Source organism: Heteronotia binoei, chromosome 5 (genome assembly GCF_032191835.1).
Source record: "Heteronotia binoei isolate CCM8104 ecotype False Entrance Well chromosome 5, APGP_CSIRO_Hbin_v1, whole genome shotgun sequence".
In the NCBI taxonomy this organism is placed as follows: domain Eukaryota; kingdom Metazoa; phylum Chordata; class Lepidosauria; order Squamata; family Gekkonidae; genus Heteronotia; species Heteronotia binoei.
Genome location: NC_083227.1, coordinates 149,518,137 through 149,536,433, shown reverse-complemented (window position 1 = coordinate 149,536,433; position 18,297 = coordinate 149,518,137). Strand labels below are relative to the sequence as shown.

The 18,297-nt window shown below is 41.3% G+C and overlaps 1 protein-coding gene across 1 annotated transcript in view; it reads left to right on the top strand.

The window, feature by feature from the left end:
- ERGIC1 (endoplasmic reticulum-golgi intermediate compartment 1) overlaps nt 1–18,297 on the top strand; it is a 143,220-nt gene that overhangs the window by 64,628 nt on the left and 60,295 nt on the right. The window contains exon 3 of the mRNA XM_060240581.1: nt 5,371–5,443. Coding sequence (XP_060096564.1) covers nt 5,371–5,443 — 73 coding nt within the window. The remainder of the gene's footprint in view (nt 1–5,370; nt 5,444–18,297) is intronic.

Here is an 18,297-nt window from a genome sequence, read left to right as displayed (position 1 = left end):
AGTTTCGTATAAGATCTCTACAAAATATCCTCCCTTTAATCAAGCAGGGGGACTGGATGACAACCTTGGATTTATAGGATGTGTATTTCCATATTACTATCCATCCACGCCAAGGAAATACCTCCAGTTTGCAGTATCACTTTCAATACAAGGCCCTCCCCTTCGGCCTGTCCACAGCCCCAAGGGAATTCACCAAAACAATGGTGGTGATTGTGGCTTACCTCCGGGTCCAGGGAGTGGCCTTGTTCCTGTATATAGACGATTTTGCTGGTGGTGGCAAGTTCCAGAGATCTCTCCAGCATCTAACAGTTTCCCTGAAACTTCTGGTCAAACTGGGTCTAAAAATAAATGACAAGTCTCACTTGACCATGGCTATGAGAGTACAGTTAATTGGAGCTGTGCTAGACATCAAACTGCACCTGGCCTTTCCTCCATAGCAGAGAGTGGACAACATAATGTCCCTAGTAAACCTCCTGCAATCTTGGAAGGAGGGCATGGCCCTTCAGATCCAACACCTTCTAGGGCTGATGGCTGCAACAACTAGTGTGCTTCTCTTTGTCAAATTACACATGCAGATTCTGCAGTTGTGGTTCCTGAGGCACTTCTGCCACATGATAGGCCCTCCTCTCAAGAGATTCAGAATCCCGCCAATGGTTCTGCAATCCTTGGACTTGTGGAAGCAGAAAACCAACATCCTTCACAGAGCTCTCTTCCACCTCCCTGCCCCATTGGTGATGATAACCATGGATGCATCGCTATGGGGATGGGGCGCATATGTGAATGGCCTTTGTGTTGGGGTCTGTGGCCTCCCTCTTTTGAGCGCCATCATATCAACTTTCTAGAGCTGCTAGTGATCCAGTATGCTCTCAGATCTTTTCGCCCACTCATTGTGAACCACACAGTGGTGATCCTAACAGACAATACTACAGCCCTCAGTTACTACAATAGCCAAGGAGGAACTGTGTTGAGAAAACTATGTGCCCTGGCCATGGACATTTGAAGAGAATGTATCGCCCTTTGTGACAGATTCAGGTCCTTAGCCTGAGTAGCTGAAAAACAGGCTTGCAGTGATTGGCTAGAAGGTTGCCCAAGCAATGGAAAAGTATCCTTTGGAGGTTTGCTCAGCAGAAAATCATCTCAGGATTTTTAGTCTTAGCCACGGGGTCTTTGAGAGAAGTCTTCAGAATACCAGTCTGAAGCGAAGACAGTGGGCTTAGGCTGAGCAGTTGTAAAACCAGCTGGACGAGGGGCTGAGAGCAGCCAGAGTGGCTGGGCTCCTTGTGGCAGACCGAGCTGAGCAGACTCTGTCTGGAAAAGGGAGTTTTCAGATGGTTTGAGACTCTCTGAGGGAGATTTTGCCAGCGCATCAGGCAATCTCCAAGTACAAACTAGATCACACAATTGCACACTGAGGGGAGAACTGGATTCTGGTAGTCAGCAGAGGTACCCAAGACTCAGACCAGAGGACTAGCTGTGGGGCTGAGTCGCATCGGTATAGAGGGGTGCGAGTTCTGGAAGATAGCTAGTGTGAAAGGGTCTGTGAGGGAGAATACTGACACCAGTCAGGAGTTCTCTATGTGTGTGTGGAAGAGTGATTGAAGTTTGTTATTTATATGATTTGGCACTGCCTAAGTTAGGGTAAAACATCTGAAGAAACAGCATTCTGAGTGCCCAGAAGGCACAGACAGCCTGTGTGAAGTAGAGTCTAGTGGGACTCTGAAGCCTGCCTGGTTTATTGTTTATTTTAAGGATCTTCTGCCAAAGTCTTGTTATATTTTAACCACAGCCTGAAAAAGTCTCTACTCTCTGTAATTATTTTATTCTGCCAACCAGCTGCCAACTGATTTGCCTTTTAATATTGAACAGTTATAATCAATATTATTTCATTCCCCTCCTTGCCTTTTGTTACCTAATAAACATTTTGTGGGTTTTGCCTTTAAAACCGTCTGGTGCCAATTATTACTAGTTCTGACAGGATTTCTGTGAGTCTGACTGAGGGACTGAGGGAAGGTGACCGGGGAGAAATTTAAAGTGGTCGCCTCCCAAGTAAAACCTCTGACCGGGTTCCTCACACCCTTCACTCTTTTTTTGTGGCAACTCAGCTTCCAGGAGATCTCAACATACAAGTGGACTCTCTCAGCAGAGGGGCTGCTCAGGTGTATGAGTGGGAGATAAGTTGGACCTACCTATCACCTGTCTTCACTCGCTAGGGTCACCCTCAGATAGATGTTTTTGCTACATCTCTGAACAAGAAGTGTCCCATGTTTTGCTCCAGGGGTGGGAAGGGTCCAGCCTCACTGGGCGATGGCCTCTTGTTCACTTGGAGCGGCCACTTCCTCTACCTTTTTCCACCCCTACCTCTCCTGACCAGAGGTCAACAAACTGCTGAGGGAATGCCCAGACTATATCCTGATAATCCCATGGTGGCCACGACAGAGCTGGTTCCCCATTCTCCTTGGTCTAGCCAATGAGTCCTTTCATCACTTCCCTCTGGAACCTGATCTTCTGTCCACCCAGGAGGGGCAACTACTGCATCACAACGTTCCTCACCTCAAGCTGACAGCTTGGAGGATTGCCTTCCCGCCTTCTCAGTGAGAGTCCAGCACGTCTTATGAACAGCTACAGGCCTTCCACTCGCAAGTCCTATGAATTCAAGTGGGCTAAATTTGTGGAATTTTCTGGAAGGCGTCATGTAAGCAATCTCTTTTTATACTGTTTTTACTGTCACCTTTTTCTGTTCATGCATTAATCAAAATATTATCTTTGTTGTTTGAACTTATTCTATATGCAGTTCTGTAACCAGAGCGGTCCTGTTATTGTATCAGATCTTAGGTTCACGTTGTATTGCAGTTATTCAATTGTTTTTAAAAATTAGCATTGTTGTATGGAACAGAATGTAGGAACAGAGTCCCTGACTATGATGGCAAGATAGATACTAGAATGCACTGTCATGGTGACTGTAGTTGGACTAAGGAATCAATGAATAGAGTTACACACCCCTGGGATCTCCCATCACCATTGTTCTGCGGTTTGTGAGATTTCTTTTATGTTCGCTCCACAGTGATTCAGCAGAGAGTCAGAATGTAGAGGATGTTTGTTCCCATCCATCTGTAAATGCCAACTCCTTTTGGTTACTACAACCTTCCTTGTTCTTGCCACACATCCAAAGCTCACACATCATTCTTCTTGGTTCATCCACAATAGGCCATTGTGTTTGAAATATCTGGGCATCTTTCTTCCAGGAATATGTAATGGTATGCCAAAGCCAATCAGAAAGCTAGAGAGCAATAGTTTTCTCCTTGATTAAGTAAATCGTGGAGAGCAAGGCAGTTTGTAATGCCGTACTATATTTTTAGCCTGTGATGAGCTGTTGTGTAGGGTAAAAGGAACTAGAGTGCATTCTTAGATGTATGACTTTATAATTTACATCAATCAGGGATATTTAAAAGCGTAGATAAAAGATGTTTCTACATGAATCTTTTTTTTATTGACACCATTTCCTCATTTTTTCCTCAGAATCCATATCATATTATTTCCAAACATCCCCAGTTCAGACTTTGCCGGCTGCCACCTTTTCTTCTGTTTTGAATTTGCTTTTGGTGTCATAACTATGAGCTATGTGAAATAATGGTTTGGTTTATAGATTTTAATGTGGTATGCTTAACTGAGAAAACACTGTTGGCAAAATATTCAGCAATTCAGCCTCACGCTGTATTGAGACATCAGGTAGAGTTGCCATGTCTGTGCTGGAAAATACCTGGAGACGTTGGGGGTGGATCCAGGAAAGGGTGGGGTTTGGGGAGGGGAGGGGCCTCAGCATGGTACAGTGCCATAGAGACCACCCTTCAAAGCAGCCATTTTCTCCAGGGGAATTGATATCTTCCAGCTGGAGATCAGTTGTAAAGGTGGGAGATCTCCAGGCCCCACCTGGAGACTGGCAACCCTAGCATCAGGTAAAAAGAGGAGTGAAACAGCCAGTGTGGTATAATGGATGAAACTTTGGAATTTGGACTTGGCTCCAGATTCGTACTTAGTTCATGAATCTTGCTGGGTGGCTTTGTCAACTGTCTGTTGCCTAACCTATTTTGCAGGGTTGTTGTAAGAGAACAGTGAGGTAACAGCATGTATCTTCCATGCAACATGGTGGAAGACAGTCTTCTAATACAGCCCTGAAATGTAATATTCCTTGTTGCTGACATCTTGGCTAAAATTCTAGACAAAATCCTCTTAGGGAAGTTAGCATACTAAGGGGCCAAAGGTTAAAACATCAGTAGTTTTAGACAAAAAGTACACATGCTTATTACAAAAACATATAAAAACCTTGCAGGGGTCCAATTGAAGCCTCAACATTATTGAAGTGGCAAGCACACATGAAGGCTATATATATGAGCTGATGCGTTTCGGCCTACAGGCGCCTCATTTTCAGAGGTCAAATACAACAAAGTCCCAGTTACGCTTATAAATCGATAAAACAATTAATATAGGACCGAAAATGGAATGCTATATGGAGAGAGTAAGAAAATATATATTATTGATTAATATTATGCTGTCCAATTTGAAAATTCCATTGAACATTAATGATGCACGTGTTACCTAATTTGATATACTTACTTCCAATATGGAAATGTATGACACAATTTTTGGAAGGCCACAGATGTATCTGACCATATGTCAGCAGCGTTTACATATACAGCAAATAATAAAATTGCAGATATGCACCTGGAAACACAAACATAGAAATAAATATCACATTGTAACAGTTGATGAAATGTAATACATTTTAAAAAATGAAAATTTAAACATAATAAATAATTAAAGTATATCATTTCTATGTTGGAAGTAAGTATATACCTGTACATAAATGTCTTAATCATTACCTGTTTCTCTGCTGTTGCCGTAACCAATAGATGGGAGCTCATTTATAGTTGGCTGCTGCAGGAAAGTTTCTGCTTGGAAATCAGAATATAATCAAGGTCTGTTGTTCTACTCTGGTGGGTAACCTGAGTGTGTGCAGCAGAAAGGATGATTGGGTGTGGGGCAAGTAGGATGGTTTGCAATGTTTTCTTCACATGATGAATAAAGACAAACACATGAAAAACACTTAGCTTCTCCCAGGAGCAAGGAAAAATGAAATTTGCTCAAGTCCTTGGGAGTTGGTAGTTCAAGTATCCCTCTAGTTTATCCTGTCTCTTTCTCATTCTCCAATGTGGTGATATGAGCCTAGAGAGAGGATTCTTGGAGAATAAGCCTTTCGTCACTTTCTTAAGAATATCCAGGAGCAGTTTGATGATAGAAATTCAGCTGTATGAGGGAGAAAATACTTTGCTGGCAGTTCTAAAACTAACTTCTACCCTCCTGTGTGTTTTCCAGTCTCTGTCTGCTGCTGTCTCTTCATACTATTTCTCTTCTTGTCTGAGCTTACTGGATTCATAGCGACTGAAATGTAAGTAAAAAAACAATGCTGTTAGCAGTTTTATTTATTTGTGGTTGTTTAACAAATCATTCCTTCACAGCTCTGATATTCTTTATACGGTACCTCAGTTCATGGTCCAAAAGTGAGTGGATTTATTTTGATGACAAGTTTCTAGGTATTCCTGTGTCTAATATAGATCTCTTGAGAGCCTTAACCTGCAGTTGTTCATAATGAAGATCTAAAGGAATGGGGAGAATTTCTCTCACTCCTATGGAAGTGGTGGCAGACGTAGAACTGAACTTCAACACAACCATTTTTTTGTTATTTCCAGGGCTTGTTTTGAGCAGAAACGCAGTTCTGGCTGGCTTGGTCAGGGCTCCGGCTCAAAAAAAGGTCTACAGCAGAGGGAAGGCACTAGGCAGCCATATGCTCCCAGAATGCATGCTCCATCCTTTCTGCTGCCTCCAGCCTCCAGTGGGCTTGCAAAGAGAGCGAGAGATGTGGAGCCACCCAAGAAAAACCTCAGGATTCCATTTGAGACACGAGCTGAGTCGAGAGTAGTGTGGAAACTGGTTTAAACTTTTCTCCTGGAGAAACTGGGCCTGCCACTGCCCGCTCCACTGCATGTGGCGCTCTCTCTCCAGTCATGGGGTGGGGGGGGGGCAATTGGGCTCTCTCATTGGGCTGTGTGAGAACACACATCCATGAAATGTAGCTGATGGCACTGTACTGTTCTGTGTCAATATGCAGAAAGTGACCTACTAAACAGGTGATGGCACTTCTGATAACATCAGGGGGCATGGCCTAATACGCAAATGAGTTCCTGTTAGGCTTTTTCTACAAAAAAAGGCCTTGGTTATTTATATTTTACTTAAGTATGGGGAACAACTGATATTTCCCATCCCTGTTTTGGGCCACTCTACTTTTATTACCCAGGCAAAATGGAGGGAAGAAAAACCTCAGGATTCCATTTGAGATATGAGCTGAGCCTAGAGAAGTGTGGAAACTGGTTTAAGCTTTTCAGCTGTATAACTGATGAAGAATTGTTTTGAAATGTCTTGTATACCTGGGAAGGATGTGTCAGCTGTAGAAATTTCTCTGGGATGTCCTCTGCCTTCTCTTTGGACTTTAAGAGGTCTTTTGGACACTACTATATGAAGGAGCACAGAGGAGTCTCTTGTTGGATTCACGTTTACTATTGAAGAATGTTTCTTGAATTGTGATATTTATTTCTTACTACTTGTATCTGAATTGTGACAACCAATTCTATTTCATTACCTGCATTTACTATGATTATGTTTCAATAGACTAATGTCTACTGGCATTTGTGAATTTTTGAGAATTTTTTGATGGTCTACCCCTGCGTTTTCCATATTTGCACATTTCACATGCTTGGGGTCCCTATTGTTTGGATTAGACCTGTACTGGCAGATAGAGGTTCTGTAGTTCCTTGTGCCTTTGCCAACTTTTGTGGCCTCTCTTTGAGGCACTTTCACATATAGTGCACTTTCAGCCCCCTTTCAGTGCTCTTTGTAACTAGCTTTTACTTTGTTAAATGCTAAAATTCACTTGCAAATAATTGTTAAAGTGCATTGAAAGTACATTAATCAGCATATGTAAAAGTACCCTGGACAACCTTAATGTAATGAGCTCTACTTAAGCATACTTGTGAAAACTCTTCAAAAGCTTCAGTTAGTACAAAACACTGTGGCAGGTTTGCTGGTGGATGCTAGTGACTAGGAAATAACTCTTCAGGTTGTTGTTGTTTTTTCGTAACGCAGTTTGTCCATTTAGTTTTAGACAGAATTCAAAGTGCCAGCCTTTTAAACCCTAAATGATCAGTGACCATCCAAAAGTCCACTTGCTCCCATATGAATTTATATATCGGCTGAGACAACCCTATTTTGTGCGCCTTCACTTTTAGAGCCAAAGTGACTAGCTACCAGAGGTAGAGCCTTCCGAAATATGGAACTCATTCCCCACATATATTCCCCTGGCGGCTAACTTTTTTGAGTTTCTGGTATCAGGTTAAAGCTTTCTTATTCATTCAGGCTTTTGATTGATATAGCAGCATTTGTTACTTTAGTTACCTTGCTGGTACATGCAAATCTACTAATGCCAAACTCAAGATTCCTTAGTTTCTATCAAGTAACAAGTTTTCACTGAAGTCAGCCGCAGGCCATGTCAGACGGCATTTATTTAGTTAAAATGTATATTGTGTCTTATATCCGTAGACTCAAGGTGCCTAACAAAGCAACAACGAATTGCAAGGAAACAGAAGCAACATTATAGTCTGTCAACGTGATACAAAACAGTGCACAGGTTTAAAACTCAGCCCAGTCTACCAAGTTTACACTCCACCAAATGCCCTGTATACATGCCTTCCTCAATGCAGCAAGTGAAGGTGCCCCATTGGACCTACCACAGAGAAAGTGCATTAGTGAATGGTTGCCCTACGGACAATACTAAGAGAGTGTGCTACTAGGAGCAGGTGTATGAAGAGCAATGCTAGTCTGTGGGAGTTGGCAGTAATCACCTTTGTATTCTGATATCACAGGCTAACATTAAAGGGAGACAAATTAAACCACAGTAAATATAATAAAGACAGTTAACAAAAGTCAATACAAAATATTCAACACTATATCATAGTAGAAACAATTCATAGTAGTCCTGCAATCAATGTAATTAAATGTAACAATGGGTCAACAGTCTTCCACAGCATCCATTTCAAACAACAGAAGTAGATCATCAAGAGTAGGTCTTCATAGAAAGTCCTAGGTACTCACTGCAGACTTCTTCCAGTATTTCTTTTAGGTACCTCAGGACTACACTAGACCAGGAGTCTTATAATATCCAAATGGGACCAGAAGGACCATGAAGCCCAATGATCATTTCGATTCAAGAATTTCTTTTTCAAGAGCTCTGTAGTCTCCCTGGTAAGAAAATTCACACTGGAAGAATAAGCCTTCTCTCAAAACATATGTTGCCACTCTTCATTTCCATTAGGCTCCCGTGTAAATAAATAAAGAGTGGCAACCTATGCTTTGTTTGGATATGTTTGGAATGGATACTGTGGAAGATTGTTGACCCATTGTTACATTAATTACATTGATTGCAGGACTACTATGAATTGTTTCTACTATGATATATTGTTGAATATTTTGCATTTTTGTAAACTGTCTTTATTATATTTACTGTGATTTAATTTGTCTCCCATGGTCTCTTTTGTCTTTGCTACTGCAACTTTAAAGACTGTGGTTTCCCATTAGTGCTTATCTTTTTGGCTTAGGCTAACATTAAATGCAGTTATGCCAATAAAGTTGTGATATTGATATTGATTGATTGACGTTAAACACAGCTCTGTCTGTGACAGACTGTATTGCGTCTGTAGATTTGATGAAGAGTGAGAACTGGAAATACGTAGGATTCTCTTCCAGTTGTATTTTCTAAAAGTCATCAAAAGTGCCTGTCAAAGTTACATGAGTACAAATCACAATTGATAGTCTGAATTAGCTTAACAAAGAGGCTGTTTTTATGGCACTAGCTAAAAGTGCGACAGCTTTATGGATCCTGTGTGTATGTTATTTAACTTAATTTGTTTCATTATGTGATGTGCTTATGATTCTCATTTATTATAATGATTACAAAATATGTATTATTGCTCTTCATTCTTTCTTATTTTATGTACAAATTGCCTGTAAACTAATTACGACTGGAACAAATAAATCTAGCAAAATTGGTCATAAAAGATGGCAGCTTTCTTGTCACAAGTTGTTGAAATTACTCCTGTACTTAGGAGATGCAATCTTAGTTCCAAACTAGATGTGACAGTATTGTCATGGCTGCCACAAGGATGCGGCTGTCATTTTAAAGTCACAAAAATGCTACAAGGGCCCAATCCTGATCAAGCCTTTCGCATGGCAAGCTGAGGTGCTCTTGTCCCTCACTGTGTCTGTTTCAGCACTTCAAAAGACATTTTTTTTGGGGGGGGGGGGGAGAGACACAAGAGCACCGTGTTGTTGGCCCAGTTAGGATTAGGCCATCTCCGAACTTTTAATAGTTTAAAATGGTTTCCTTCTCATTTCTCCATGTTTTCTCTAAACACCTTTGACCTTCTCATTTCTCCATGTTTTCTCTAAACACCTTTGACCTTCTCATTTCTCCATGTTTTCTCTAAACACCTTTGACCTTCTCATTTCTCCATGTTTTCTCTAAACACCTTTGACCTTCTCATTTCTCCATGTTTTCTCTAAACACCTTTGACCTTCTCATTTCTCCATGTTTTCTCTAAACACCTTAAAAAACTAGAACCTGTACCTCTCCCCCCCTTTTCCTATAGCTTTATGGCATAAAATCAACAAAACAAATTAATGTTGTAGAAACCAGCACTAAAATGCTGATGTGGTGGTGGAATGTTCTGTCAAGCCACCACCAACATAAGGCAACCCCACAGGAATTGCAAGGCAAGAGATGAACAAAGGTGGCTAGCCATTGTCTGCCACTGAAAACACTAACGTAGCAGCTTAACATATGAACGATCCTAACAATAAAAGCAGCACAACGAGATGTGGGATAAGGAAGAGCCCTGTGTGGCCACATGTAGAAAGTTCCAATAAAATAATGAGCAATTATCTGTCACCGCCCTCTAAGGACTTCCTGTCAGGAGTGCTCAAGAGCAGTTCCCCCCAATACTTGCTAGGTCATGACTCCAGTGCATCACCTGATCAGCAGTATTATGGCTTGCCAGAAGATCTAAAGTTATCATCCCATTGCTTTGTACCTCAGGAATGTTAGCTAAGCTATACTTCCACCCTGCCCCAATTCTTTTCTATAGTAGTTTGGTAGGAGTATCATGTAGTAACTTTCACCCACAGTTTCCTTCCACCTTTTGCCTTTTCTGAGCAATATTTTGTAATATTAAGTTGGTCACAGCTAAGCAATGACTGGTTGTGGGTACCCAGAAAGAGAAGGAGGGGTGGGCTGAGGCTGCTGTATATCCCTCAGTGCATGTGCCTAACAGCATTTTTCATGGGCTAGTATACTTTGGCCTCTTTCACTTTCACATGCACTGGACTGATTATCTCTCTCTCTCTCTCTCGGCTTGACTTCGCGAACGAAGATTTAAGAAGGGTGCAGTAGTCCACGTCTGCTGTAGGCTCGCTGGTGGCTGACAAGACCAATGCGGGACAGGCAGATCCGGCCACAGTGGCTGCAGGGAAAAGTCTGATTTGGGGTTGGTGCTGTAGCAGTGTGATTCTTCCTCAATCCAGTTATTAGGATGGTCTTTAAAGGCTATGGTACACCACAGCTGGGACATCTCCACAGTGAGAGCAGGGGCAGCAGCATGGACTGATTATAAACACTTGGAAAAGAACACTTGGAGTCCTTAATGGATTACCCAAAATCACACAGAGGGAGTAAAACCATTTTTACCCAGCATTTTTGGCTCGAAGCTTGCTCTGCATCAACATACAAAATTTAAAACATTGAACAATATAAAAACCTGTACAGAACTGTACTACAGGGTTTACAATTAAACCACAGCAGAAAAGCACTATTTCTAAAACCAAAATAAATATAGGCAGAGCTGCAAGAAATAACCAAGTGGTAGAACATGACACAATGAAAACAAGTGAAATCAAAACAAGTAAAAAACAGCCAGAGTAGATAAATTACAGTCCAGACTGGCTGGAGTTAAGCGTGCAGGATAGTAGAAGCCAGTGGGATGGGACTCGGGGCAGATACCCAGTGGTGGGATGGGACTCTGGTCAGATACCCAGAAATGTAGGGTAGGACTGGTTAGCGATATAAGAAGCTTTGGGAAATGGTGGTACCCTAATAAACTTAAACCAAGGCAGCTGGGGAAGGGTGCTGTTAAGGCAAGCCAATCCCCAGGAGTGGGTCCAGTTATTAGGATGGCCTTTAAAGGCTATGGTACACCACAGCTGGGACATCTCCACAGTGAGAGCAGGGGCAGCAGCATGGACTGTAGTGTGTGAAGGAGTGTCACTGAACCTCAGTGCGGGAAGGACTTTGCAGACGTTGCTTATTTCTGCTTCGTGACTCTTCTCTGGGCAGTGTGAATGGGATGGAACTGTGCTCACCTTCTAGCTCAATGTGTACTCTGTTGCTGCAGGTCTTGAAGGTGAATTGAAAATGCCGGGGATCAGTATCCTAAAACAATCCTGATAGCCTTCTCAGTGTATATTTTCCTACCGAGTGGCCTAGATGGAAACATTTTGGGATCTGCAGATCAGAATAATTCAGATTTATTGAAACTGAAATATTCTAAATTTGTTTAAAGATTCTGAAGTATTTGGTAAATTAGTTTTGAATAAGAATAACAGATTGCAGTCAAAAGGATGTTTATATATCTGGAGGCTTCAATATTTATGGGGAGCAACTTTGGATTTGCAGCTTTGAGGCTGATTGTGCGTTATAGTGCACCATCCCTACACCAATTCCCACATATTAAATTATTTAATATTTAGTGTCTCTAATACTGATCTCTTGTTATGATCTCTGAATTACATGGTAAGACTGTACTTCAGTGTTGTTCTGTAGAAGATGGGGTTATGTCACCTCTGTAGGAACCTGCCTAAGATGGCTGACAACATAAACCTAACAACAACAAATTACTGAAAAATATTAATTAAAATCCAGCATTAAACCCAGCCCAGCCTAAAAAACATCATAAAAACAGTTCACAGACAGCTTAAAATTAGTTTCCAAACAAAACAGTGTTAAAAATCAACCAATTAATTAAAAGCCTGGGTAAACAGAAGTGTTCAGGAGTGGCATCTAAAAGAGAGCAATGCAGGTGCCAGGCAAGCCTTAGAGGGAAGGACATTCCACAAATCAGCACACAAATCTGCTGAAAAATCCTGTCTCTAATTGCAGTCCAGCTCACTTCAGAAAGTGGGGGCACAGACAGCAGGGCTTGTGAGACATATCTTAACTGGTGGACTGGATTATATGGTACTAGTAAATGAAGGTAGCTTAGTGTCATGCAATATACACTGTCACAGCAATCTGTAGCTGGTTACAAGCTCCAAGGAGCAGGGCTTCCTCAGTGGTGGCTCTTGTCTGTGAAATTCTCTTCCAAGGCAGGTTTGTTAGGTTGCCTCCCTACTGGCCTTCCAGTTCCAACCACTGAGTGAGGCTTTTCTGTTCTAAAAGATGTGTAGTATAGCAGTTTTAATTTTGTTCTGACACTTGGTTTTTATTGTATTCTTACCGTGGTTTGGTAATGGATGTTAAAACCTTCAGGGGAATCATAGTTTAATTTAGAAATGTTATGGTATTTCAATAATTGTTTTCTAAGATGCCATTTAAAGGCCAAAAACTGAGATAAAAGTTAATTTAAATAAATAAACATGGTTGAATTTAGTTCAGTATTAATTGTATTACACACAAGATCACATGGGAGTAGGCTTCCCAATCCCTCAGTCCCAGCTGGGGATCCCCCAGTTTTACAGGTCCCACCCCGCTCCCATAGCCACCATGTACCTCTAGATCTCCTGCAGATTTAGAAGGCTGCAGGTCCTGTTTTAAAATGTGTGTGTGTACCTTTAAATCTGAGCAGGAAGTGAAAGCTTCATGGGGAAAAGCCAGCAGCAGAGCCACATGAGAACAGAGCCCCACAGTTTGTTTTGCTTCCGTTTCAGAGCAAGTAAGTGTGTGTGTGTGTGTTTGTGTGTGTGTGTGAGAGAGAGAAAACGAGTAAGCACAGCCCCTGTACTTTTCAGAAGTCTTTGTGGAGGAACCAGAGCCAATAACTGTGTTTGAGAGTGAGAGAGAGAGAGAGAGAAAGTAAGTGAGCAAGCACAGCCCCTGTACTTTTCAAAGGTCTTTGTGGAGGAATCAGAGCCAGTAAGTGTGTGTGTGTGAGAGCGAGAGAGCATGCCAGAGTACAGTTTCTTTGCTTGTTTCGCATTGGTTTCAGAGTCTTTGTATAGGAACCTGTTTATGTGATGGAGGAAAACTCCACCTCTCTCTCTCTTTACTTGCTGGTGTTAGCCTGAAGAACAGCAGTTCCTGTGAGTAAAGCCCCAGTGAGATCACAAAGATGTGAGATCACAAACTGCATTTTGGCTGCTTTTTGTGTGTTTACACTTTCATTTACTAGAATTGCAGCTATTGAGGAATGAGGAAATGATGACTGTTCAGGTGAACTGCACTGCTGTATTTTTATGTATTTATTTGGGGAATGGGATAGTCTCCTGGCTCCACCCTCAAAGTCCCCAGATATTTTCTGAATTAGACTTGGCAACCTACATGAGAGATTCATTTTGTTGGCATGATTTCCTGTGGCTCCTTTTTTCTCTTAACCAGAAATCAACTTCCATTAGTGACCCTTGCCCAGGATGGATTTCTTCCTGTTCAAAAGAAGTCAATTCACTGGCAGGCAATTCATATCTAGATGAGTTCACTTTCTTGCCCATAACACACAATTCTTTGGGAATTAAAAATTAATAAACACCCCAGAAGACACTTGAATGATAGAGCATTCATCCATTCATTGAGAGATCCTGGTCATCTTGGTATTTAGAGACAGTCTCTGTACAACCTTTGTGTTCTGACTCCCAAACAAATATCGCTTTTATTTTTTACTTTTCTGTGATTCTTTCGTTGTGAAATCATTTAAGAGAGTATTTCCTTCTCCTTTTTATTCAGATAATTTTCATACTGTTGTTATAGCTAATGTGGTGTCCAGAGCTTGCATCCACTTGTCTCAGAATACAGACTTCTCCAGTTTGTAATACTCAGCTTACAAACCTAGTGTCTAGGCTTCCCAACCCCCCCGCCCTGCCGGGGAACCCCCGAATTAGCATCCTCCTCCCCCGCTCTCTCATAGGGTATAATGGGGAATTGATCTGGAGGTTTTGGGGGCTCTGGGGAAGCTGTTTTTTGAGGTAGAGGCACCAAATTTTCCGTATAATATCTAGTGACTCTCCCCAAAGTATCCCCCAAGTTTCAAAACGATTGGACCAGGGGGTCCAATTCTATGAGCCCCAAAAGAGGGTGCCCCTATCCTTCATTATTTCCTATGGAAGGAAGACATTTAAAAAAGTGTGCGGTCCCTTTAAATGTGATGGCCAGAACTCCCTTGGAGTTCAATTATGCTTGTCACACCCTTGTCCCTGGCTCCACCCTGATGTCTCCTGGCTCCACCCCCAAAGTCTCCTGGCTCCACCCCCAAAGTCCCCAGATATTTCTTAAATTGGACTTGGCAACCCTAATAGTGTCATTCCCTAAGAAGTTCATATTTGATGTGTAAATTTGTTAACTGACCTTCTGAGTTTGTGCAGGTTAGCATGGAACTCATGAAATGTAGTTTTCTAAGGTTCCTGAGTATTCAAGCATATAAAGTCACCTGGAAACTGTTTATCACAACGTTCCTTGCACCTGGAATGCTGTTGAGCATGCTCATGACAGTGTCCCCAGCGTAAAGAACTCTGGGATATGTGCCATGCAGATTTCCTAACATCCTTACTTAAGTATTCCAGTGCCTTGGCAAACTGTATTTCCTAGGGTCAATGGTTCTAGCAGCACTGTTCTTTCAGAGTTGTGGGTGCCAGGGAGGAATGGAGAAGCCTGCCTCTTGCTGTCAGTAGTATTCCTCTTACAGAAAGTTCTGCAGACATCGCTAAGCTCTGTTTGCTCAAAGGCTGGGAAACGGTTTGTTTTAAACACGGCATTTAATTTTTACAAAGTATTATCAGAGTCAAACATATAAAACAAAAGTGTAATTATTCTGGTGGTTTAGGTAAATAAATGCGATATGTTTGGTTAAAGCTTTGTGCAGTGACACTGTGCATCGTATATTAACACATTTCGTGAAGATGCCCCACTCATTCCTATAATGTCATGACTGGATTTTTTTTTTTTTTTGCTACATATTCAGGCTGAAAAGGATGGCAATACGTACAATTTATGGGCAAAGAATTGATAGATTGCTACTTTGAATGAATAACAAATTCCCTCACAATTCAAGATAGTGAACATACTGGCGATGTTAAATACGGTTTCACCATTTCAATATCAGTCCTTTTTCTTTTGTTTTTTATTTCCTGGCAAAGATGAGGTAGATCCAGATGTTTATGTGACATTGAATTAATATTCACAGGTTCTTCTGCAGGGGCAAAGAACTGTGCACTCAGTTTGAATGCTTTTATAGCGAAGCACTTCTTGAACTCAAGCCTCAGCTTTACACAGGTGCACCTTGTTTGTTGCCTGCAGCTTCTTTTAGCCTCTTGTAGTGTCATGTGCCTTGGATGCCAAGTGTTCTTTGTTTTTGTCCAGCCAAAGCCTTCAGGAGTTGGAACTTTTTGTTGTGATATCAAGCTCATTAACCAGATGTGTTGATTATTGTTTTGGATAAGGGCTTCCTGGGTTGGTGATAGCTTTGGATCATCTTTAACTGTCTCTTGTCGTTCATGCTATCTAATGTTGATGCGTTACTGTACAGGATGTATGTGAATCATTCTCAACCACTGTAAATACCTGTTATTTTGCTTCCAGTGTCTGGAAAGGAGGTTGCATAGGGAAGAGGAAACCTTTGGTCACTGGAGGGTATGCATTCTGTGTCTTCTGTGCTGACTTCTTCCCCTTCCCTGCAAGTTGTGATATAGTGTTAGACCCTGTGAAGGCATGGGAAAGGAACTGTACTTATAACTTTAGTGATCTCTTGGTGGATAGAGTTATATGATTCCTGTAATATTTCCCTTTATCAAATGCCATCCATAATTCAGTGAACAAAAGAGTTGTCAGCTCGAAGAAGATGTCCACTGGAATCACCAAAACCTCTACGTCACCGTGATGACCGTAATATTAATTGCACCCTTTTGCACTACATCAATGGATCTGCTTTCTCAGGCTGTCTTCTGATGCAGTTGATTGACTAGAAGTAATGAATATTTCTTTATTAAATTGACAATCCTAGGCAGTCACTTATTTGGTTATTAGAATGAGGAGTTAGGAAGGCAACAAGGCTTATGGTGAGCTTTGTCTGTCATGGTACCTTTTCCCTTGTTTCTTTCCATCTTACTTCTCAAATGGCTTTCTTTAGACTGCCTCGTAGATCTCCCAAACTATACTTTTTGGCGTCTTAATGTAGTTTTTAAAGCTTTTTATTGTTGATATTTTTGTTGTTTTTTATGATTTTATTGTATTTTAACTTTGTAAGATGCCTCAAGCAGCTCTTTAGAGAGACAGCACATACATTTTCTAAGTAAATAAATAATCCACATCAGTTCTTTTGCAGATCAGCTTTCCAGTTACTTCTTGATCTGGCAAGAAGACGAGAACAATGCTTGGCCTTCAGGAGTAGAAATGTAGCCTTTTGGTAGCCCCTGTACAATGTCGGCTCCATCAAACACTTTTGTGTCAAAAGCTGAGAATATCTTGATCGCTTCTTGTCCCAGAATAGTGCAGTGACTTTCTTACAACTGGGCAGTCAGTGTATTGAGACACATTGGGGGTTTTTTGGGGGGAGGGGGGTCATCCAAATTGCCTTGAGACTTCTGAAAAACTAAGGTTTGATTGGAGAGGCCTTTACTGCTTTTGAGATCCTCTGTTTGCTATTTTATCTTGGACTTTTTTTGAGGATGTGGTTACTTGTACAGTGGCAAATGATTCTTCCTGATCAGACTGTAGATGGATATAGTCCTATCCAAGGCTTTTTATGTAGAAAGGGCCCAGCAGGAACTCATTTGCATATTAAGCCACACTCCCTGACATCACCATTGTTTCAGACAGAGCTTTTTTGTAGAAAAAGCCCAGCAGGAATTCAGTTCATATTAGGCCACACCCCTTGACATTAAGCCAGCCAGAACTGCATTCCTGTGCATTCCTGCTCAAAAAAAGCCCTGGTCCTATCCATGAGAAAATCCTTTACATACTTGCCTTTCCACAAAGGTTCCAGGTTGTGTACAGCATTCATTGCCTCTTTCTTCATCTTTTCCTCATTGCTTGTATTAGCAGGAGAAGGAGACAGGTTTATCTGATTGCTCTTCATTGTCACAGCACCCTGTCCTGTGGCACATTTTGCTTATAAGGGTCTCTAAGTCCACCATGAAGAGTTTCAGGACACATGACAGGCTGCTCGGGGAACAGGATGGCGGGGAAGGGTTTGTTCCAGCAACTCCTGCTGTGAACTCTTCCACCAGATCTATCAAAATTGTTATATCTTGCTGTATCATGTTTTGGTGCTTTACTGGGTAGTCTAGGAAAAATATAAATGGGATGATGAAAACTGAGAATTTCATCAAAACGTTTTAGTTTTTTGTGTTAATCATGGAAACAGACAATGTTTTTATGATCTGAGATTTTCAGCATTGGAAACAAGGAATACGAATATGGGGGAGTAGTTTGATGTGGTCTGTTGTTCCTTTCCCATTCTTGTTGCCATAAAACAGTACACTGAACTAAATTCATAGTAGTGTTGCAGGGCTTAGTTAATAGATAAGTACTTTGATATGGAATATATTAAGTGTAGATTGGCATTGTGCTTTCGTCTAGTAACATTACTTGGCAGGCTTTCTCTTTCGCAATTGCCGAATCTCCTCAAGCAAATCTCTTTACTTGATAATTTTGGCTTGCTGCTGATTTTGATGAATAATTGGTATGTACTTTTGTACTGAGGAAACAGTACCCGCTTTGCCTATGCTAGCTATGTTTTGAGTATACCGATCTTTTTCGTCTTGTGCAATTAAAGAAAATATTTCCCTAAAGCAGTACTGTGTAATTGTTTGTGTTCATGTATGCAGAGATGGGGAGACAAAGTTTTAAGCCAGAGGGTTTTGATTTTTCAATAATAGTCATAATGAAAACTCACAGGTGGAGTTTTGCTCTCATGACTCCAAGCAATGGATTTCTAAGGA